The sequence below is a fragment of the Cydia strobilella genome, chromosome 1 (assembly GCF_947568885.1).
Source record: "Cydia strobilella chromosome 1, ilCydStro3.1, whole genome shotgun sequence".
In the NCBI taxonomy this organism is placed as follows: Eukaryota; Metazoa; Arthropoda; class Insecta; order Lepidoptera; family Tortricidae; genus Cydia; species Cydia strobilella.
In genome coordinates, this window is record NC_086041.1 from 15,795,642 (window position 1) to 15,821,030 (window position 25,389).

Genomic DNA, 25,389 nt, shown 5'->3' on the forward strand with positions numbered 1-25,389 from the left:
GGGTTCTTCAAAAAAGGAGTGTACAGGTTTTTAAAGGGTCGGCAACGCGCGTGTAATATCTCTGGTGTTGCAGGCGTTCATAGGCTACGGTAACTGCTTACCATCAGGCGGGCCGTATGCTTGATTGCCACCGACGTGGTATAAAAAAAAAAAAAAAAAAATGCCCCCAACCGCGCATACCAACTAGCGTCGAAAATTTGCATTTTTGCGTCCGCGCCTGGTGATTTGATCGGTCACAAACAATCTTACAATCGAATCAAACGGGATCGGCCAGCCTATTTAATTTTTGCCTCCACACCGGACAATTAAATTGAAAGTGTGTACAAAAACCCGTTTGCATATTTTTTTGCCTTAGTTGTATAAATAAAAGTTGCATGAGCCAGTCGATATATTGTAATGTAACGGACCTTTCGTAACTCCAATGACTTTAAGACTTACAGTGTGGAAAAAAATTATGGGCCCTGAAGGGAAAGTGCCTTAAAACCTTAAGTTAGTTCATTTTACTTAAAGGAAACATTCTTTTTTTTTAAGAATAAAACTTTATTCAAAGATTTTTTTAAATTCGCTTGTCTCGCCCGGGAATCGAACCAACTGAAAATTTCAATAAATAAACACTCGCTATTTTATTGTACTAGTCGATACAGTTAATGATAACATTTCTCCAAGAAACATTAGGTTTTATACACTCGTTTGTCGTACAAAACATCCATAACGTCTAATATTTAGTAGGCTCAAGAATATTTTTACACAAGCAAAATTTAAAAAGAAAAGAAAAATCTGAATGCAGTTTTGTTACTTTTTAAAAATAAAAGATGGTTTCCCTCCAGGGCCCATTAATTTTTTCCACCCTGTATACTGACAATATTAACTATACAAATTGAAACGCAAATACAATTTGCTTAACTAACTTATATTTAATGACTGAAGGATTTTTGTATCCTTTAATAATCAATATTCAATAAGAATCTGTTTCCATGTATCAAAAACATAATATATGGTGCCGTAAACTTTGCCAAATTGTTACCACCATGCCAACATTACCGGGTGTTACCACCAAGCGTTACATTTTCCCGGTGTTACCACCAAGTTGTTACTTATCACTACAAAATCTCCAAAGAATGTTTTTTTTTAGTTGTTCCCTGCGGTAAAAAATAAATAAAAAAACCCTGAAGTAACCAGTTGTAACAACTTGTTGGTAACAGTTAGGAATATCCCATTATTATGAATTACATAATTATATAGGCAATGTGTAGCCGTTTATGGCTACTACCCATATAGGTAGGTACTACCCATGGTATAATTCTAGTCTAGTGTGGTGTAGTGTAGTGTACTCGTACCACAACATTGTGCTGTAACATAAGCTTATTATTTAGAATTTTAGACTATTATCATACAGTCAGATTCTTTGGCTCGCGTGAATCCTGAAACAAAAAATAGTAATTATTAAGATAAAATAAAGTAAGCGAATCACCTAGCCTTTTTTTTTTTGACGCAGGGGTAAATGCATTTACGCATCTCGCCCCCCGGGCAATGGGGAAGCCCATTGGGGGTGGTATGTGGGGCTCGCTCCTCCCAAGGCTCCCTCTGTTAGTCAGAGAGAGAGGAGGAGAATACCCACTAAAATCCCCTGCGGCGTTTCCGTCACCTGCCGTTGACGGGAGGCGCCATGTGATCGCTAGCATTCTAACCACGACGCCTCCCCAAACATTCTAACCACGACGCCTCCCCATTTGACGCAGGGGTAAATGCATTTACGCATCTAGCTTATTATTTAGAATTTTAGACTATTATCATACAGTCAGATTCTTTGGCTCGCGTGAATCCTGAAACAAAAAATAGTTATTATTAAGATAAAATAAAGTAAGCGAATCACCTAGCCTAACTAAACAAGTGAACCTGCCGGGCTAGCACATGATGGGCGCGAGAGTATCTCGCCGCGACATAGACTACCCGTCCCTCTTTAATTCATACAGTTAGTAAAAGACGGGTATTCTATCTCGCGGCGAGATACTGTCGCGCCAATCATGTGCTCGGCCTACTGGTAAGGCAGGAATATTGATATTGGTTTTGATAAATTGGCTTCAGATATTTTGGGAAGCTATTATTTGGACAGCCATGCTTGAGCAATAACTTTTTTTGAAAATTCGTATTTTTAAGACCACTCAACTCTAAATGAAAGTTGTCCTCCCTAAAGATTGCCTAGATGCTCTTCTACCGTAGACTCATACTTTTATTACTTAACTTTGAACAAAAAAATAACCGACTACATTTTTTTTAAATGCCATCATTCTATAGTCCTCAATCCTCATCAGCAATTCCACTTAATAGAATATTGATTTCCGATACTAAATGTACCAAAAATGCCAAATTTACTAATATGCCTATAATATTTGAAGGGTTCCCTTTATTTCTCTAGGATTTCGTCATCTGATCCTGACTGGATGACAATGGGATAAAATAAAAAGCATATACTTTGAAACAAAAAAAAAACCTAATCGGTATATCGAGTGATCGGTGAACATATAAAAAAAGATTGCTCACCGACTTCTAAAAAGGAGGTTCTCATTCTTTTTTTGAAGCCAGTGAAAAAAACCTGTAACGGTGAAAGCGCTTTTACTGTTCTTCCTTTACCCTTATTAATATTTCTAGATTGGGCACATAGCCTACCTACTTTCCTAAGTCGCCTGACCTTATTACAAAAAAGATTATTTACCTGGTCATTCGAGTAATCCGGTGCCGGGTTGGCAATCGACGGCGAGGAGGAGCTAGACGTTAATGTAGAGCACGGCTGATGCCAGCTTCTGTCTACGGGTATCTGATTGCGTTGAATGATACACGATGGTCTCATTTCATTTTGCCTAATTGTTGAACAACGATTTAGCATACAAGCCTTATCATCATTACAACAACAGGATCCTCTCCTCTCTTCATCTGGACTGATCGCGTCATATCTGCTCATGCCGAATTTATGATCAGCTTTATTCAAATTTATCGGTCGAATCTGCGGAGCGTTAATTCGAGGGTCTTCTCTATCTGCGAGGTATAAGTAATCAGGGTGTAAAGAGTGTTGCGTATCGTACCCGTTGTCGTAGTGGCCCCAATGAGCTGGAGTCTTCATTTGTAAAGGCCAACCTTCAATGAGACAAGCATATGCTCTTTTGGCATTAATCTCGTGCACCCTGTTCGCTTTTATTTTACTTTTATCTTCTATAATCATTTTCGACCTCCGATGCAGGAGATCCAGGTAGCTTACTCTCCGAGAAGGAAAGGCTTCTAACAATTTGTCTTTCCATTCGGGCCAGGTCAAATTGTCACTGTGACGTATTGACGAGAGCCAATCTTTAGCTATTCCAGTTAACCTCTTTTGCATGTAAAATGCTTTCACAGTGTCCGACCAATTATATTTGAAACCGAGAAGATCAATATTGTTAATCCATTCCTGCGTTAATAATTCTGGATTTTCTGGGTCAAATAAAGGTATCGCATCAGCTCTTCCACCGACATCAGCCTGGCCTGACGCAGTATGATCAGACTTGACATCCGTTTGGGAGGTGATGTGGTCTTCCTTCGAGTTGCGCCCTCGCTTCTGATGGCTGTCTTCAGGGCTGCCGGGAGACTGCCGGTGCATTCTTATTTGTTTCAATGATATCCTTGGCTTCTCCAATTCTGAAATAAAAAATGGGATTACGATTCGGTGTGCATTTGAAATAGTTTTCAAGGAAGACATTCACTTCGTATATAGCCACTTAGTTGATAAAGCTTTATGTGATAAAATATACCTTTTAAATGTATGTCTGGAGAAGAATTGTATTAATGAACTACGAACTTATTTAATTAACAATTTCATTTCCTATTAATCTGATTATGTTAGTTAGGTACATCATATCGTGATCTGAGGCCGGCCACCGAAACATAAAATTACCAAGAATTGTAGGTATGTTAGTTGAACAATATACGTAACGTTGCACTGCTCCAACAGGACGGCAGCCACGGCAGGTGAATTCCACAAATGCAGACCAACGACACCAAGTATATTTTAGAAATGCGTATGTATGCCGTAACTATTAGTAAAATTCCATCACCATCTTGCATTAAATAGTATATGAAAAACAAAGCACAAATAAAACCACAACAATAATGACTTAATGAGTAACAAATAGAAAAAGTTGCTTATTTGGTTACTTAACTTGTTTTTTGGCGGCGCCCGTAGCTTACGCTTGGCTTCATGAAGAGGGACACAAACTCTTGTAGCTTTTGTCGTAACTGGCGCTGTGGCATAACAAGAACACCAAGCGAGAGGACTCTTTACAGTGATTACAACCGCGCCAGGTAGGAAACAATAACAGAAAGAAATTATTAACAACGACGCGATAAGTAGGCATGGAATAATTAGTACATTGTGCAACGAAATAAAATTTTGCAAACGAGGTCTATACATTCAGGACCCCCGCACAGGCTGGAGTGAATTAAAGACTCGAGTTTGCAATATTTGAACCCCCGGAGTTACACACAATGTTTTTCATCACACTTGCAAAGAAAAAACTAAATTTAAAGCGAAATATTTCTTTAATACATGACATTTCAATTCGTCCGCCATATTGACATTTTTTGACTGGTTAGGCATTGAAGGCACGAACCCGAAAACATTTTGTAAAAAAAAATTAAACGTCTATTAAATTAATCAAATTAAATATTTTTAAACATAAACAAAACAATTAAATTATAAACGTTAGTATTTAAAAAGTATATTCATTTTATACCTTGACTTTATCAAGTATTTTACTTAGAACCTTACTTGGTTCGTATGAGTTACTGCGCAAGTGTAAAGAAAAAAAAAACATTCAGTGTGCGAAGTTTTTCCCCTACTTTTTATAATAAATCTTAGGTAGATGTAGTGTAGTAAACTTCACCTGCATGTGCATTGCGTCTCACTCTCATTAAGCAAAATGTGACACGCAAATACACACAAATACACATTGGACTAAGATATTGTACAGGTGGAATAGCAACCTTAGGCTCGGCCGGCCTACGTTCGTGTCTGCGGGTCATTTTTCGTTCATTCATTCTTTTAAAATTATGACTTCAGTCCAGTGGGACTATTTCGCCAATTAAATACGACTAAATTGTACGGTTAGTATAAGACCAGTGCACGGGCATTTTATTAGCTCTTGTATATGTAAGGCGATAGCTGGACTTTACAGGGGCCACGTGGGGCTACTTGGCGTTGACACCAGAACGGTGGATAAACTCGTATCTAGATTAATTCTTCATTATCCGCACACTTCTACATTAGTTTACTGCATAATAAGCTATCAGTATTACATTTTAAATAACGTTAACGAGCAAAAACAAAGAAATTAATCACGACCCGATATCACCAAGATGGCGGTCGACAAGCAATTCCCGGGTTATTTTTATCGATCGGTGTTTTCTGTCATATTTAGTATATGATATGACATGCAAGAATTTATTCTTCTCCTCTAAACTTCTACTAAACTACTTTTTTCGTTTCTTTTATTATAAAGAAGCGTCTGTCACGAAACTATAGTTTCCAATGAAAGTGATATAAATGCAAAACTGTAGGTACCGACGTTTTTAGCGGGAGTTGAACCCTTGCGGGTTGCGGGTGGGCCAAGGTTGCCCTTGGCTTCACCGGAGCCAAATGCTCTTAACCGATTGAGCTACCGGCTACAGGGAGCGCTATGGCCCCAGAACTTTCAATCGTATTTTATACTACGCCTTCAGGAGGCTAATCTGGTAAGGGGTTCAAGTCGCGCTCGGACCATTTAGTATTTATTTATATTTAACGAAGATAGAATTAAAAGAAAAATCTAACTTTTATTTCCAATTGATAAACAAGAAAGATAAATTGCACCATTTTAGGGAATAGTTAATAATTTCGATGCTAGTGCGGATAGTATGTCATTACTTCACGAGTACCGAGATATCTGGCCACGAGCCGTAGGCGAGTGGCAAGACTCGAGACGAGTGAAGAATGACATTTCCGCACGTGTATCGAACGACGTTTTTAATATAGTTGCGAAAAAATAAGAAAAGCAACAAGAATGGAATTCGGAACTTTTTTATTATTAATTCTGTGACATCATTGACATTGACATTATGAAGAGGTGTTTTTCTTCTAGCTTTTATTCGACTAGAATAGATTTTGTTATTATTATTGAACCCACTTCAATGAGTTTTTTTTTTTCAAATGCATGTTCTATAAGACAGAAACAATTGTAAATATTAAAACATTGTACTATTATTACCTAAATATCGTTTATTTACGATTATTTGGGTATCGTATATTTATAAAAACAATATCTAATGTTGCCTTTGGAAACTTAAAACATTCTTGCAGTAAGAAAATACGCCTCTTCTTTGACAGGCGTTCCGTTCCATTCAGACAACTTATTAAGAACGGTTTTTCAACATTAAAAAATAAACGTGTTATAATACTTATAATGATGAAGAGGTAAGTAATAAAATATGAATATGCATATTTTTCGTATTCGTACATTAACAGTAGGTTTTTATGTTGATTACGACGTTTAAAGGAAACTAATATTAACACTCATCAATAAGTAGTCATGAATTGGAACAAGTAAAAATTTAAAAAAATTGGAAAAGTAAAAAGCACTAGTTCGCGAAAACCAACTTTCCGCATGCTAAACAGCCACGAAAAGTAGCACTTTTTGAGCAACTGTTTTGAAAAATAACTATAGCTTGGCCAGAGAAAGGTGATATTGACTTTTAATTTCATTTCTTTATATGTGGCTTTCCACAGAGAAGGGTCCTTATGCTTCATCTGCCATAAGAACGTTTCTATCAGAATATCTGGTGAAATTTAAGATGGAAACGTCCTTATTGCTCTTGAGCCAGGCCAGCCACATATTATGAAAATAGTTCGAGATATTTCCCTGACAAAATTGAAAAGTAGAGGTAGTTCCATTCAGAAGAAATCATGAAACATGGCATGCACGTATTTAGCTCATGCAGCTACCTACCTCAGGTACCTACAAAAAACGTAGAAATGTTTTTTTTTTGTATCAACACAAACTGCCTGTACCTACTTACATGCTGCATGCCGAGAATCATGCATTTTTTCGGAAGGGACTTTAGATTACAAGTACAATTTTCTACAGTTGTCAAATAGCAGGTTTACTGGCACTGTTTTGATGCGTATTCAAGTAATCTAAGTATTTAATTTTAACCGATTATTTCCATGCTATTAACCGATCTTGCAAGAAAGTGGAATGGAATGGAATGGCCATTAATTTTAAAATTGTTCAAAAAATGAAATTATTTTTCATTTTTGTTAAAGAATAAATGAAAGGTTTCACCTATATTTGTTTATATTCTTTTCTTTTACTATCTCTACTCTTTTATACTCTTGCTACCCAGTCAATATTTATTTAGTATAATTTCTGTTAGATAGAGGGATACAGTAAGGACTGTTTCGTTTATAATAAATACAACTTTACTCAACCGTTTTTTTGTATTACATTTTTAATTAAAAATTACACATGTGTTTAACTAGTATCATTGAGCGTTTCTATCGACCCGCTCTAGTGATAGTTCAACGTCATGAGTCCGTTAGGCATTGGTTTTTAGGTCATTCTTTTAGCTGTCTCCCTCATTTCGTGAGCGTCAGGATGGCAGGTGGACCTCTGCAATTTCAACGACATATTTATAAACATATTTTACCTTCAGTGTACCTTTAATAAAAACCAGTGAACCTCTCTATAAAACGAGCTATTTGTTTATTTAACAAAAAAGGTCCACCCGCCATTCTAACGTCAGGATGGCGGGTGGACCTACGAAACCTTGCAACTAAAAGTATGCAGTTATATTGTACCTTTAGTGTACCTGAACCATCCTGACGCTCACCTCATTTCGCTTGCATCAGAAATTGAAGGGAATCCAAAACGTGGGGTGAAAAATCGTTTTTATGTAAAAAGTAAAATTCACCAGCGCATTTATTCCGCAGTTGGTCAATTGAGCAATCATGAAGAGGACATGCACTTAGATAACATGTTTAGGCAGCATAGCTATTAACCTATTGTTTCTTTAAATCGTACCAAGGAGTCAGTGAAATAGTTTCAAATAAAGCTCGATACTGTTGATAGGCTTGTCCGAAATGTATTTGCAAGACGATATATTATTGAAAGCGTCATAAAGTCCCTAAAATAAAATAAATAAAACCTTATATCAGATATGGCTTAAAAATACCCTCAGATCAAACCCTTAGAACATAGTAATACAAAATAATGCACACATGTCAATAGTTAGACCAGGTTATATCTGTATTTATTATAATTATTATAAACGATACAGTCCTTATATAAGTACATGTTTTAGTGCGGTTAGTACTCAGAATCACGATTCGATGGCCAGGCTCTAGTTGATCCGACTGGAATGGCAATTGCTGGTTTTCGCATTAAGGCGGTTCCCTGAGCCAGAAGGCGAAAAATCTCATTATATGATCATGTTTTTCTAAGAGGCGTTGATATTCGTAGACGTGGAAAAAATATATGTAGTTCTTGACTATATTATCTTTAACAACATTGCTTCCGATACACGAATTATGAAACTTCGCTCGATACAATTAATTCCCAAAGTAACCTCTAACTCTGACTTTTAATCCTACTTTACTCGGTTATTTATTATGTGATACTATAAACAAAGAAAGAAGAAAAAACAATTTTAACTTAAACAGTAATTTCATAGCTTTAGAATTTCGATATTGTACGGTAACATTTTTAAAATAAATAAAAACCGACAAAATTCGATCAAAATTGACACTTGGCGTGTATGTTCTTTCCCGTTCTTTCTTGCGAAATGTGACAAAGACAGCGGCAAACCGATGGAACGGCCTTAAGAGCCAACAGGAGTGGTCATTTCTCCATACAAACGTACTCGACTGTTTCCTCCGTGGTTTTTGAAGCTAGATCAATGATTTTTTCAACACAGATTAATATTGTCAATATCTGTGTCGGTGTGTTTTGCTTTTTTTGATATTTTTGTTTTTTAAGGCGCTAGAGCCCTTCACACATGGCCAAAAATGGCCTCACTGACTATGCCGCAATGAGAGGCGTGGTATTCAAAACTGGTATCAATTAGCCAAAAAATCAAAACAGTCCGACACAGACAATTTCATAATCATTTAGATTTCCAAATTTGGTTACGATTGGTTAAGTTTTGGAGGAGGAAACAGTCGAGTACAAAACCTCGATTTTTGAGATTTTTACGCAGGATTTTTCGCCTAAGCTGCAGTTGTTCTTATCGCACTAATTTTAGGGGCGGGGTCAAGTTTCTAAATACGTACACAGACAGAAAAGTGATGGGCAATAGTCGACATTAAATGTCGATAATCTAGTGATGTGATAAGATCGATAAACCTTTTCAAAGTCGCGATTTGCCTCTTAGTAGGCGAAGTAAGTAAAGTGAGTATGCACTTTGGCCTCAGGGGATATCGTTTAACACTATTTATTATTCCTTGGTTCATACAAAGCTGAGCTGACGCACTAGCTATGAGATTAAGTCCTGGTAACCCGCGAAAAAGGGAGGGGAAGTCGGCTTCTGCGGTCCAGTTTGCTTCTATTTCTACATATCTGTTGCTATGAGATCAAATTTGGTATAATTATTGTGTAAATTAGGGACGAATAATTTATTTTAGAAATAATAGTTTCACATTTTCATACACAAATCTGAATATATGAACGAAACATTAAAATCATATATAATTTTTGGTCACTGATTTGCTCTTTAGAAGCAAATTGTGGTGATTTGCACTAAAAATTAATTACACAATTTAGTCCATTTATTCGTTATTTAGAAAAGTATCAGTTCTAAGTACGTATTAATACATTTGATTGTAAAAAGAATTAGTAATACTTTGGTTAAAATATTGTTTTATATTTTACAATTTTCACTATTATTCTAAAATTTATTTTAAATAAAGTATTACTTTTATTAAATCGTTTATGACGTGATCTTATTAAGTATGTATATGAAAAGGGCTCCACGAGGCGAAATACTTTTTACGCCAATTATTTTCTTTTTTTTTTATTTACAACAAAGACGAAAGTTCGAGAAAAATGTGGTTACTTAATAATTGCCTAACTTGTTGAAAAAATAACTTTACATACTATCAACTGGGGTGGTGTGGTGTGATGACCTCCCCGAGCGGGAGACAGGGGGAAGTTTGGGTGGGCTTCGGCCCGCCCAAAGGTCCGTCTGTCTCCTCTGGTCCACCCTGGGCAACGTCACTAGCGACTGGCATTCGTGCCTCTTTCTAGTCACGGCTAACATCCACACTGGTGTTGTCAGCAGGAGTGGGTTACTGCTGACAACCTACACACAACCCACCTGTGCTAGGACCTGCACAGTTGAGCGCCGTAAGCAAGGATGACGGGATCCTGGCGATTGAGCCATTGCCAACCCGCGTGGCAACACGTCTGCTTCGGCCCGAATTTCGGGCGAAACGGTGGCCCGGGCTACTAGCCACAGTCCGGGAAATGGTCTAGTGAGGTACCGTAGGTGGGCTCACGGCAAGAAGTGGGAGGGCCGCAGAGGTAGTTTCGGCTGCTGATGTGGTGGTGAAAGGCCATGCTGAGGAGATTCGTTTAGGTGATTCGGGCGGAGGGCGTCTGACCTGGGCGACCCTACGTCCCACCTTCACAAATTTCCGATGTCGCGCAACTAGCCAACTTCTCACTTCTATACCCGAGTCGGTGTCCTAACGACTGAAAGCACCTTTTATATGTGCCGGTAAGCGTTCCCAATGTTGTGGGCCCTTGTAGGGTGGGAGCCGATGAGGATGAAGATAAACGTACGAACTATGGATAACAGGTCGAACGAAAACCCCCAAGCTGATCCAGCAGCGTTCATCGCTAATGGTGAAGCCACACATGCGAGACAAGCTGTCCCAGAGACAGTGCGTCAAGCAAACCACCCGGCTGGTCAGCAACCTAGTTCATCTGGGGAGCAGACTGGCCCAAACACATTCCTGGACTGGCAGGTAGTGGACCGCAGGCCCAAGAAGCGACCCACTAGTGGGAAGCCTCACCTAGCCAGAGCCGGGAATTCTTCCTCTTCCAACCCACCCCCCCCTGTTCAACGTCAAGGTGGGGTGGCTAAGAAGAAGAAGAAAAATAAGAACCAGAGGCGCGCGGCTCGGCTAGCACGAGATCAGCAGCTGGGCACCACACAGACACACACACACACACAGACACACAACCCTGCAACCGAGGAGGGAGCACGGGCTTCTCAGAAGCCGGCACCCGAACCGGCGCCGAACAAGCAGGATGCTGCTGGCAAGCCTCCGCCGAAGGGGAAAGGTTCCATCCTACCCCCTAAGGCAGGAAGGTCGGCCAGTAGCCCTGCTGTTCCGCCTGCAGTTCCACCCAAACGACGGCCAGGCAAGTTCGCACGAGCCGCTGCTAAAAGGACGCGAGAAGAGTCCTTCTCCCCGCAAGGAGATAACAAAAAGCAGCGACTAGTGAGCCCCAGCCAACCGAAAGCGTCGTACGCACAAGCAGCGGCATCTGACCTGACGATCGTCATCACGGACGCAAAGTCGGGTAAGATCTCCGCTGAAACATCCCACGCCATTCTCCGCGGGTTGCACCAAGCAATCGTGGTGGAGGCGAGAAAGAACATCGTGGGAGCCCGGCCACCTAAATTCAAGGGTAAACCGGTTTTCGCTGAGGGGCAGCTGAGGGTCTTCGCAGAGGACGAATACTCGGCCGCCTGGTCTCAGCGATGCATCCAGTCCCTAACCTTGCCAGACATCTCCCTAACGGCAGTTCGCCAGTCGGAGATGGCAAGGAGAGTTAAGTGCGGGCTCCTTATACCCAACATAAACAACTCGTCCTGGGAAGACGTCCGTCAGGCAGCTGACGGACTGAAGTACCAGAACGAATGGGCCAAGGTCGGCACTTGGTCCATCATTGAGATACTGCGGCAAGACCAGGGGTGGTTTGTCGCCTTCACAATCCCCGAAGACCTCGTCCCCGCCTTTATGGAGAGGGGGAGATCCCTGAACTGTGGAGTGGGTAATGTCTACCTCAGGTTCAGGGGTCCCGGAGGCAAATACCTGGACCAGCCTCCCACCCTGCAGGACTCCACCCTAAGGGTAACGGGAGCACAGGTCCCTAGTCGACAGGCCCCGGGCACCCCCGGTCAGAGTAAATCTGCCTCCGGAGAGGAAGTTGCCCCCCCATCGATGCCCAAGCCAACGACAGCCGAACCCTCGGAGGATGAACTCCTTGGCACTGGTGATGAACCAGCCGGGACATCATCCGACGGTGAGTACCTGTCGGCTTGGATAGAGACGGGGCTGGCCGACATGTTGAAGGAGGGAGGGGAGATGCAAGACGGAGACCCCACCACCGACAACATGGACACCGGCTAGTGTCCTACAAGCAAACCTCCAGCACAGCGTGGCCGCTACGGCCCAACTGAGACGCTGCCTGGTAGGTTTGCCAACAGCCGTTGCCCTCCTACAAGAACCATGGGTGGGCAACGGTCACATACGCGGGCTCTCCGACACGAAAGGTAAGCTCTATTACTCCACGGTACACGCCGTCCCTAGGGCTTGTATCCTAACCACTAACAATATCATTGCACAACCGCTCACTGAGTTCTGTTCCAGAGACCTGTGTGCGATTAAACTACAAGTTCCACTGCCAACAGGCTGTCGCGACCTAGTCCTCGCCTCGGCGTACATGCCCGGAGAGGAGGAGCCGCCGCCCGCCGAACTACAACGACTGGTCAGCCACTGCGAGAGAGTGGGCCTCGCATTAATCATCGGGGCCGACTCCAACGCACACCACCCGCTGTGGGGAATGGAGACCAGTAACAACAGGGTAAGACACTTGTTGAATATCTTGTGACTACTAATCTAAACATTTTAAATGTAGGTGCCGAACCAACATTCGTAAACAAACGATGCAGGACGATTATTGACCTGACTCTGGCTTCGGAGGTGGTCAGTGAACTAGTCATGGGATGGCACGTCTCCCAGGAGGCCTCTTGCTCAGACCATAGATGGATTCGCTTCAATCTACTAGCATCTTGTGACACACCAACCGCCCGAAGGAATCCCAGGAAAACGGACCGAGCCACCTTCAGGAATGTCCTAGGTGAAAGCCTCGACCTGCTTCCTCCGAGGGACGACTTCCGGGAACCGACTGAAATAGAACAGCAGGTAAACATCTTAACCGATGCCCTCGTAGACAGCTACCACAAGGCGTGTCCCTTAAAACCACCGGCAAGGACTGCCATAACGGGACACAAGTGGTGGGGTCCAGAACTGGAGAGACTCCGACGGAAAACCAGGAGACTCTTCAACAGGGCCATGAACACAACGGCCGAGGTAGACTGGGACAACTACTATGAAGCCAAGGCCAATTACAAAAAAAGACTGCGGTACTGGAGATCCTTATCATGGAGGAACTTCTGCAGCAGCATCGAAACACTAGACCACGCCAACCGTGTAAGGAAAACATTAGCGTACAAGACCACATCACAATTGGGCTCACTCCGGAGACCCGATGGCACGTACACATCTTCCCCTGCAGAGACCCAACGCCTTCTCCTGGAAACTCACTTTCCAGGATGCGTAAGTCTCGCCGATGAAGATCAGCAGGATGAGGTATACAGTACAGCAGACAACAACTGGCAAATGGCGCACAGAGTCGTCACCGCTGAGAAACTCAGGTGGGCTATAAACAGTTTCCATCCCTTCAAGGCGGCTGGTCCGGATGGGATCTTCCCTGCTCTCCTACAGTGGGGTCTAGAGCTCATCCAGGAAACCCTGACCAACATCATGGCAGCATGCCTAGCCTGGGGGTACGTGCCCAGGAGATGGAGGGATGTGAACGTGATATTCATACCAAAACCAGGTAAGAATGACTACACGGCGGCTAAATCCTTCAGGCCCATCAGTCTCACATCATTCCTGCTGAAAACACTGGAAAAACTGTGCGACAGGGATTTGAGGGATCGAACGCTAAAGAACACACCGATGCACAACAACCAGCACGCGTACAGCTCAGGTAAATCCACAGAATCGGCACTACACATGGTCGTCAGCCGCATTGAAAGAGCCATCCATGCCAAAGAACTGTGCCTTGGCACCTTCATTGACATCGAGGGCGCTTTCGACAAGACCCACTTTACCAGCATAGGGAATGCCTTGGATAGCCACGGCGCGGAACCCGGACTAACAAAGTGGATTATGAACATGCTAAACAAAAGAACTATAAGGTATGCAGGTGAACCGCAGGCCGTGGCGGCGGTGCGAGGATGCCCTCAAGGGGGAGTCCTGTCACCTCTGCTGTGGAACCTAGTAGTCAACAACCTTATAACCAAACTGAACGAGGAACACTTCTACACAATAGGCTACGCTGATGATCTGGCAATATTAATATCAGGTAAATTTGCCAGTACAGTCTGCGATCTCACCCAGGCTGCTCTTCGGATTGTAGAACGCTGGTGTAGAGAATTCGACCTATCAGTCAACCCCACCAAAACAGAAATGGTAATGTTCACCAATAAAAGAGCGCTTGGCAACTTTACCAGACCAACACTTTTCCAAACCGAGCTACAGCTGACCGATGAAGTTAAGTACTTAGGGCTAACTCTCGACAGTAAACTCAACTGGAACAATCACATCAACAAACGTATAGACAAGGCGGGAGTTGTCTTCTGGCAATGCAGAAGGATGATTGGTAAGAGGTGGGGACTCAACCCAAAAATTACTCTCTGGCTCTATAAGACAATAATCCGCCCCTTACTCTGTTACGGTGCTCTGGTTTGGTGGCCAAGAACAAACCTAGGCAACGTACGAGACAAGCTACAAAGACTCCAAAGGCTCGCATGCGCGGCCACCACTGGCTGTACGAGGTCCACACCGACTGCAGCCATGGAGGTCATGTTAAGCCTTCCACCGCTGCACCTACACATACAACAAGAGGCCAGTCTCTCAGCGGTAAGGCTGCGAGCCCTTAATATATGGTCCAACATCATAGGAGCTCTTCACACAACTTGCCTGGCTAAGGTATATGACGAATTTCCAGTGCTCAATTCGGGCACGGATCGGATTCATAAACAAGCTATCTTCGACAAAAGGTACAAAATACAGTTATACGAGGACGACAATTACGAAGGACTCAATCCTCGGGAGCTCAGAATCTTCACTGATGGGTCCAAAACAGACAGCGGATCGGGCTCTGGAACCTTCTCAGAAGACCTGAACATGTCAATTACCACTCCGCTAGGAGCCCATAACTCGGTATTCCAGGCTGAGTGCATGGGCATCATAAACGCGGCGGCTGCCATCACTGCAAGGAAGGTAGTAGGATCCTCCATCCGCATACTCTCCGACAGTAGAGCAGTCTTGATGGCTCTAAAAAGCCATATAGTCACATCCAAACTTATACACGAATGCCACGAACGACTAATGGAGGTATGTCATAACAATAAGATCACCCTACAATGGATCAAAGGACACAGCGGATCCCGGGGTAACGATGCTGCGGACGAGCTTGCCAGGCAAGGATCGAGTGCGGGAGCGATTGGCCCAGAACCGATCCTCCCGATACCGTTTAGCAAGGTACGCTCAATGCTGCTGGCACGTACAGGGAAACTACACACAGAACATTGGCTAAACCAGACTGGATGCAGACAGGCCAAACAAGCCATGCCTGGCATCAGCGGAAAGCTCACAAGGGTGCTCCTTCAATTAGGAAAGACCCGACTGAGCATGGTGACCAGTGTCATAACAGGTCATGGACTATTTAACAAACATCTTTTTATAACAGGTGTCACAGACAGTCCCCTATGCAGAGGATGCATGGAGACAGAAGAAACAGCCTCTCACGTGGTGCTGGAGTGCAGCGGAGTGGCCCCATACAGGGCAAAACATCTCGGATCCCCGAGAGACCTCCCCGAGGTCCTACTCAACATCAAAGGTTTGATAGGTTTCCTCGAGGAGCTGGGCTGGCAGGACTAGCCCACCCCCATGTCACGCAAAATAGGCGCCAGTCGTCGAGTTGCGGAAAATCGCCCGAACTACAATACAATACAATACTATCAACTTATAACCGTAGTATATTCCATGATATGTTTTAAATGCACCATATTTTTTTCTAATTTTTATAAGAATATTTAATACCTTTAAAATAATATCTGTCTGTCTGTCAATCTATCTGTCAGTCTGTCACCAGGCTGTATCTCATGAACCGTGATAGCTAGACAGTTGCAATTTTTTACAGATGATGTATTTCTGTTGCCGCTATAACAAGAAATACTAAAAACAGAATAAAATAAATATTTAAGTGGGGCTCCCCAAACAACAAACGTGATTTTTTTGCTGTTTTTTGCGTAATGGTACGTTTGCGTTTTTTGTTAATAGCTTTTGAACTTTTTTTATGTGGGAATGCTTCGAATACATTTTTCTAGACATCATTCCGAATCTAATGAGGTATCATACGTATTTTTAGGAGTTAGTATCTCTATTAGTGGCAGCCGTACAAGCCCAATTTCAAAGAAAAACCGCAAATGGATGTACAAGTTAGCCGTTTGGCACACGCATACTGAGGTCAAAACAAAATTTTTGACCCGCAGTTCCTAAAAAAATCCCTTAGGAAGGGTGTGCTACAACATTTTTTTTTTGTATGGAAAAAAACATAAGTGTGCGCTCACCGATAAAATGTATTTTGCGTGAAAAAACAATTAATTCTCGTGTAAGTGAATATTATGTATTCTTATGAGAAAATAAAGATCTTTAAACCTAACTGTGTCACTTTGTATTTAAAAAAAAACTAAATAAAATTATTTTTAAAATTCCTTTTTTTGGGTTAAATATGAGGAAATCACGTATCATTTTTGGTATATTGTACAAAAAAAATCAGCCATATCGTATATGGAGGAGCCCAAACTTGGTATGTTTTGAAAATTCTTTTTGTTTCAATTTAAGAAAAATGGCTAAAATGTAATGATGTGATATATTTTCAGAATCGCTTCAAAAAGCCCTTTCGTATGATAGATAAGAGAAGAATACGATAGGTTTAAAAAAAAAAGTTTTTTATACAAAAAAAAAGATTTTTTATACAAAAAAAAGTTTCAGCACTCCCCTCCCAAGGGATTTTTTTTTAGGAACTGCGGGTCGATAATTTTGTTTTGACCTCTAGTATACGTGTACCAAACGGCTAACCTGTACATCGATTTGCGGTTTTTTAATGCGAACAGCTTACACTATATTTTTAACCACCTTGAACGTTTTGTAGACTAGACTATTGTCCCAAATTGGGGTTTCTTATTCATTCCGACCAGGATTAGGAGCTCTTCAAACATACCTATTTTAATTAAAATCTGACTCATAAATAAAAAACGGACCATTAATAAAACTGTATAATTACATCAACGTAAGAAATATCTCATGTCACATGTTTCTTTGTTATGATAATTTTATCTAACCTGAGGCTTTCTTTTTTTCTAATCAACGAAGCCGGAGAGCGACAAATTTGTTTTTCATCACACTTGCTCGAAAAAATCTTATTTCATGCAGGTGTACTGAAGGGAAAACAAAAGGCCTATATTGTTCCCGCGGGAGTTATAGCTTTCTTTTTTTAATTAGATATGTCACTAATTCATACGAAGTACGAACCAAGTAAGTTATAAGTAAAATACTTTGTTTAAAGTATAATTTAGTATTTTTGTTTATAATATTTAATTGGATTAATTTAATAGCCGTTTTTACACAAAATTTTCAATCGTGGCTGAATGCCGAAGGTCTGTGCCTTAGATGCCTAACCTGTCAAGAAATGACAATATGGCGGACGAATATTTGAAATGTCACCGTATTTTATAATTATTTCCCTGAAAATTTAGTTTTTCATCACAAGTGTAACGAAAACCATTGTGTAACTCCGGGGGTAAGAATATTGTAAACTCCTCCTTTACAAAATCTCACTTACCCCCCTCGTTGCACAATGTAGGTACTAATAGCACAGCGTGTCGAAAGTTGATACTTTCCGCACGGAAACGAGAAAAGAAATGATTGTTTTTTTACTCTCCTGTAAAAGTCAAAATGTTATTTGGATTGCAGGTTGTAGAAGGATATTGAATTCAGCTACCTAAAATCAAGAAGTTAAATCACAATAACAGGAAATAAGTAAACGCTCAGTGGTGGTAGCGAGCTAAGCTAACAGAAAAAGTTTGTAAGAACTAGCTATAGCCTATGATATGCCTATATAGCGGGCCGCGACCGCGACGCGACTTGCAGGCATAAGGTCCGTGAGCGCAAATGACGTGCGCGTCTGTGTGCGTGCACCACACACACGGGGATATGGCGGCGCCGCCCCCGTCAGCGCGACAGAGATAATCAGTTTGAAATCTCAAAATTGAGAATTCGCTCAGCTCCTGTTGGCTCTTAAGTTACACTGACCCGATTGATACCTACTTAAAAAAAACCGGCCAAGTGCGAGTCGGACTCGCGTTCCAAGGGTTCCGTACATTACACAATTTAGACAATGTATTTTTTATGTGAAACGTGAGTAAAAAACCCGTAGGGGTCGGATCAAAAACTAAGTAATTAAGTCCGACTCACGCTTGACTGCAATTTTTAATAGGTTTTCCTGTAATGTATAGGTAAAGATCTATTTTGTGTATTTTTTTCAAAATTTTAGACCCAGTAGTTTCGGAGATAAAGGGGGAATGGTAATTTTTTGCCTATTTTCTTGAATAACCTCTAAATTGTTTATCCTAAAATTATAAAGAAAATATATTTAAGATTCTCACAATGAGCTCTTTCATCTGATATATAACACGATATGGTTTGAAAAACTTTATTTTTTAATTTTCTCATTTACCCCCGAAAAGTGGCCCCCATGTTTAAAATTCATTTGTTTTAGACCAGCGGTGGAACAAATATGGGTTTTGATAATATTAAAGTTTTTTCTTTTTCGATATGTCATTGTTAGCATGTTAAATAAGACTTTCGTAAAAAGTTAGAAATTTTTAGGGTGAGCGTTCGGATATATTGAAATATTTTAATTTCTGCTAATAACTTTGTAAATATAGAATTAAAGTTACAAAAAACTTTAACATATTCAATACCACTTTAAATTATACACAATATTCGGTTTTTAGAAATCTGGAACATGTGCTTTCTGGTGAACTTAAAAACATGAATTATGTTGTAAATAAATAATTAGAGTAGCTGATATTGCAAAATTACGATATTATGGATCAGCTTATTATACTTGTAAAAAATTAGAAATGTAGACAATGTGCTTCTCTAGATATTGATTTCTGGTTAAGCAGTATAGCCAATATTGAATTAAAGTTTGTAGAGTTAATATCAAACGGTCATGACAATGATCTTAGTTCCCACACAAAAGATTAGAAATATAAAATTTGTGCGTCACTAAATACTGATACGTATGCATTCCGTGCTTATATTTACGTTACATTCCAAACGCGCGGCATGGTTGCGCGCGCCGCGCTGTGCGCCGCCGAGGCAGCGATCAAACGGTATTGATATATAGGTAGATCAACGGTATATTGATCAACGGGCTAGCGGGTAACCTAATAGACCGATAGTGGGACCATATTTTTGACCTTAAAGTTATGATAATTCTAAAGAAGGAAAAGTGATGCTTATATGGCAGGGGACATGTTTTTAAGTATATTTGTATTTTAAGACGAAAAGTTAGAACGAGCGTTAGGTATAAATTAGGTATTTATATATTTTGATTGATGCTTTTTGAATATTGAATTAAAGTGCAAAGTTTAAGCTTCATCGTTTAAATTATGTATGACTCTTTAAACTGTTACATTTTTAGAAAAAAATTTAACGTGCTTCTTTGTCAAACTAAAATTAGCTTATTATTTTGTCGATATTGAATTAAAGTTTTAAAAATCCACAATAATATCTCTAAATTCTTAAGTTAATAGACAAAGCCGAAAAATTAGAAAAATAGGATTGCTGCTTAAATTTTAATATGCGTTTTTTGTCCTGTAAGGTCCAATATTGAATTAAAGTCTATAAAGATAAGTTTCATACTATAAAATAATATATGCAACCATATTATGAAAAGTAAGAAATTTCTGTGTGTAGCTTCCATTGTTATAGCCAAATCTATTTAAAAAGGCGCGAAATTCATACATACGCCGCGCTGGTCCGTCAAGGTGCCGGCGCGGCACGCGGGAGCCTATCGTAGCATTCGTATCTATCTATACCTATAGGTACCTCGCCCGGTCGCCCCACCCCCCGCTCAGCTTCGTAAGCGCTGCTTGACTTTTCTTGTCATTCATTAGTTTGTTTACCGTGCACATAAATTAGATGCCGATATTACGTGAAATTAATGTAATTATGACTTCAAAATGAGTACAAAATGTTTGTTATGTGGGCTGATTATTTGTAGTTACTTAGTGGTCCGAGAGCTGGTAGACATTTTGGAGTAGGTCCTTGAGGCAAGCTGAAAATTTGCCTGATACTTCTCCTATCATACCCTAACTCAGCACTGGAGGTCTGGCTGCAGGGTAGCGGGGCTAAATCAACCCTTATATTTTTAGAGATTTTTTAGGGCTCCAAAAAAGTTCGTGAGGCAATCTGTAATTTTTACAGGTTGAAGTTAAGTATCTAAATAGTCACAAAAAAATAAGCCTGAACATTTGGTCGGGTCTTTGACCTTGCCAGAAGATCTAAAAAGTAACGTAGGGCACTTACTCGTACGTAAAATTAAGTTTGTCTACTATAGTAATTGTATGCATTACAAAGTTATTTTTGTAGTACAGTAAATTAAAGACTACTAGGTAGGATGTACAGTCAGCAATACTATTCGCTTAGCACCGTTGCATACAAACTTCTTTACAGGGGTGGTATCTTTTCTCTGCAGCTGACTGTACAATGTGATTGTAACTATGACGATGGTGTATATTTATGATGTATGTTATTTATTGTGTTTTTTGTATGTTACTTAAGGGCTTCTGTTAAGGGAACGAAAATTTGATTATTTAAGCCCTGTAAATATTTTTTTCTGTTTTTTTTTTCTATTTGTTTTTTTTTAATGTTTATTAAGGGTCCACTGCAGGCGAACGAAAATGTTTATTATTTTGCGCTACGGCACACGGTTTAGGAGATACAGAATTATAAAGGTTTTTTGTGTTTTTTTTTTAATATATTAATTAAGGGTTTCTTAGTGGAACGAAAATTTGATTATCTTTGCGCTCCGTCGCACGGTTTAGGAGATACCAGCCCTCTAAAAAAAAAATTGTTTTTTTTTCCTTTTCTTTTTAAATGTTAATTAAGTTGAACGAAAATTTTATTATTTTACGCTACGACGCTATTATTAAATTATGTTAGATTTTGAAATTTTTATATTAAATATATCTACTTATATATAAAGTTGAAGTTTGGTTATTGAATTTTATATTAAATAAATATACAAAAAAAGAAATATAGGGCTGTATCTCCTAACCCGTCCGTCGTAGCGCAAAAATAATAAAATTTTCGTTCCCCTTTAAAAACACTTTAAATATACAAAAAACACAATGAAACACAATAAGAAAAAAAAAACTCTACACGGCTGTATCTCCTAAGCCGAGCGTCGTAATATTAAAAAAAAATACCAAAAAAAATATTTATAAGGCTGTATCTCTGAACCGTGGGTCGTAGAGTAAAATAATAAAATTTTCGTTCAACTTAATTAACATTTAAAAAGAAAAAAAAAAACAGAAATTTTTTTTTAGAGGGCTGTATCTCCTAAACCGTGCGTTGTAGCGCAAAAATAATCTAATTTTCGTTCCCCTTTGTACCCCTAAGTAACATACAGAAAACACAATGAAAAACTAAAAAGAAAAACAAAGAAAAAAATCTTTATAGGGTTGTATCTCCTAAACCGTGCGACGGAGCGCAAAAATAATCAAATTTTCGTTCCATTGCAGTGGACCCTTAGTTAACATTAAAAAAAAAAGAAAAAAAAACAGAAATAGTACATTTCGATGCTAGTGCGGAAAGTATGTCATACTTTACATACTTTCGAAGAATGACATTTCCGCACGTGTATCGAACGACGTTTTTTAATACCGTTGCGAAAAAATAAGAAAAACAACAAGTAAGGAATTCGAAACTTTTATATTATTAATTCTGTGACATTATTGACATTAGACTTATATTGACCGGGATATAGACCGTGATTACCTTTTGTATTATTTGTAAGCTCCCGATATTTCAAAACCACCGTGAATCATTCAAAACTCTAATTATTGACATTGACATTATGAAGAGGTGTTTTTATAGCTTTTATTCGACTAGAATGGATTTTGTTATTATTATTGAACCCACTTCATACAACATTATACACATTGTATTGTTTTACAAATATAAAACATTGTACTATTATTACCTAAATATCGTTATTAACGATTATTTCAATACTCAATACTCAGTAATCAACATAAAAACCTACTGTTAAAGTAAGAATACGAAAAATATAAATATTTTATATTTTATTACTTACCTCTTCATCATTATAACACGTCTATTTTTTTATATATTGAATATTGAAAAACCGTTTTTAATAAGTTGTCTGAATAGAACGGAACGCCTGTCAAAGGAGAGGCGTTTTTTATTTCTGCTTTAAATTTCCAAAGGCAACATTCGATATTGTTTTTATAAATGTACGATACACAAATAATCGTAATTAACGATATTTGGGTAATAATAGTACAATGTTTTATATGTACAATTGTCTTATAGAACATGCATTTAAAAAAAATCTTTCATTGAAGTGGGTTCGATAATAATAACACCCAGCTAAAAAAACACCTCTTCATAATGTCAATTATGTCACAGAATTAATAATATAAAAGTTTCGAATTCCTTACTTGTTGTTTTTCTTATTTTTTCGCAGCTGTATTGAAAAACACACTATAAAGATGTTTTAATTTTTTGTTTTCTTTTTTGTTTTTCATTGTATTTTTTGAATGTTACTTACGGGTTTCTCAAACGAGAACGAAAATTAAATTATTTTTGCGCCTCAACGCACGGTTTAGGAGAGACAGCCCTGTAAAGATATTTTTCTGTTTTTTTTTTGTTTTTTTTTTTAATATTAACTAAGGGTCCACTGCAATGGAACAAAAATTTTATTATTTTGCGCTACGATGCACGGTTTAGGAGATACAGCCTTATAAAGATTTTTTTTAAATATAAATTAAGGGTTTCTTAAAGTGGAATGAAATTTTGATTATTTTTGCGCTACGACGCACGGTTTAGGAGTTACAGCCGTGTAAATATTTTTTTCGTTTTTTTTTGTTTTTTCTCATATTAAAAAAGGGTTTCTTAGAGGCAAAGAGGATATAATAAGATAGAGTGGTACTGTCATAGTAAATTTTGTAACCGCTTTAAATTCACTGCCATCTATCGACATACTTTAAAACTAAAAATGAAGATTTATAAAAATACGTTAAAATGTATTTAAATATGGATAAATGATTTTTTTTTTACATTAATTATTTTTATATGATTTTGACCCATGTTCTTTCACTGATATGCGTTAAAATTATAAATAACAAACGAAACCGTCAACGCCATCTATACGAGAGTACCCCAAAACTAGTGGCGCCCTCTGATCGAGAATAAAATTTTCGTGATTTTCGAGGCACGTTTTTTCCTTAGACTGTATCCATCTATTACGGAGTTATATCTATCTTTGTTAGAGGGGAACGAACATTTTACTTTTTTTGCGCTCCGACGCACGGTTTAGGAGATACAGCCAAAGATTGTTTTCTTTGTTTTTTTCTTTTATGTTTTCATTGTGATTTTTGTATGTTACTTAGGGGCTTCTGATAGGGGAACGAAAATTTGATTATTTTTGCGCTATAACGAACGGTTTAGGAGATACAGCCCTGTAAATATTTTTTCTGTTTTTTTTTCTTTGATTTTTTTTTAAATGTTTATTAAGGGTCCACTGCAGGCGGACGAAAATGTTATTATTTTGCGCTACGGCGCACGGTTTAGGAGATTAAGCCTTATACGGATTTTTTGTGGTTTTTTATACCTATATTAATTAAGGGTTTCTTAAAGTGGAACGAAAATTTGATTATTTTTGCGCTCCGTCGCACGATTTAGGAGATTCAACCCTATAAAGATTTTTTCTTTGTTTTGCATTGTGTTTTTTGTATGTTAATTAGAGGTTTCTCAAAGGGGAACGAAAACTAGATTATTTTTGCGCTACGACGCACGGTTCAGGAGATACAGCCTTATAAAGATTTTTTCGTTTCTTTTTTGTTTTTTTTTTTTTAAATATTAATTGAGGGTTTCTTAAAGTGGATCGAAAATTTGATGATTGTTTTTGTGCTACGACGCGCGGTTTAGAAGATACAGCCGTGTAAAGATTTTTTTTTTTGTGTGTCATTGTACGACCGGTCTGGCCTAGTGGGTGACCCTGCCTGTGAAGCCGATGGTCCTGGGTTCGAATTCCGGTAAGGGCATTTATTTGTGTGATGAACACAGATATTTGTTCCTGAGTCATGGGTGTTTTCTATGTATTTGTATATTATATATATCGTTGTCTGAGTACCCATAACACAAGCCTTCTTGAGCTTACTGTGGGACTGTCAATCTGTGTAAGAATGTCCTATAATATTTATTTATTTATTTATTGTGTTTTTTGTATATTGAAAGAGGGGAACGAAATTTTTTTTATTTTTGCGCTGCGACGGACGGTTTAGGAGATACAGCCCTATATATATTTTTTTGTTTATTGTTGTTTTTTTTTGTATGTTATATAATATAAAATTCCATAACCAAAATTCAAATTTTTATATAAGTAGATATACTCAATATAAAAATTTAAAATCTAACATAACTTTTAATAGAAATGTCCTCATACATCATAAATATACACCATCCTCATAGTTACAATCACATTGTACAGTTAGCTGCAGAGAAAAGAGACCACCCCTGTATAGGTTTGTATGCAAAGGTGCTAAGCGAATAGTATTGCTGACTGTACATCCTACCTAGTGGTCTTTAATTTACTACAAAAATAACTTTGTAATGCATACACTTTGTTTAGTAGACAAACATAATTTTGCGTGCAAAAATAACTGCGATGCATACGCTTTGTATAGTAGAGAAACTTAATTTTGTGTGCAAAGATAACTTTGTAATGCATACAATTTGTATAGTAAACAAACTTAATTTTGCGTGCAAGTAAGTGCCATACTTTTTAGATCGCCTGGCAAGGTTAAAGACACGACACGACCAAATGTTCTGGTTTATTATTTTTATGACTATTTAGATACTTAATTTTAACCTGTTAAAAATACAGATTGCTTTTAGAACATTTTTTGAATTTTGTGAAATATTAT

General features: G+C 38.9%; 1 protein-coding gene across 1 annotated transcript in view; it reads right to left on the reverse strand.

The window, feature by feature from the left end:
- Nucleotides 1-1,711: 1,711 nt before the first annotated feature.
- Nucleotides 1,712-25,389, reverse strand: part of LOC134745946 (uncharacterized) — a 105,382-nt gene continuing 81,704 nt past the window's right edge. Inside the window, exons 8-9 of the mRNA XM_063680092.1 lie at nt 2,714-3,666; nt 1,712-1,823 (exon numbers count right to left, since the gene is read on the reverse strand). Of these exons, the coding sequence (XP_063536162.1) occupies nt 1,791-1,823; nt 2,714-3,666 (986 nt within the window). The 3' untranslated portion in view covers nt 1,712-1,790. The remainder of the gene's footprint in view (nt 1,824-2,713; nt 3,667-25,389) is intronic.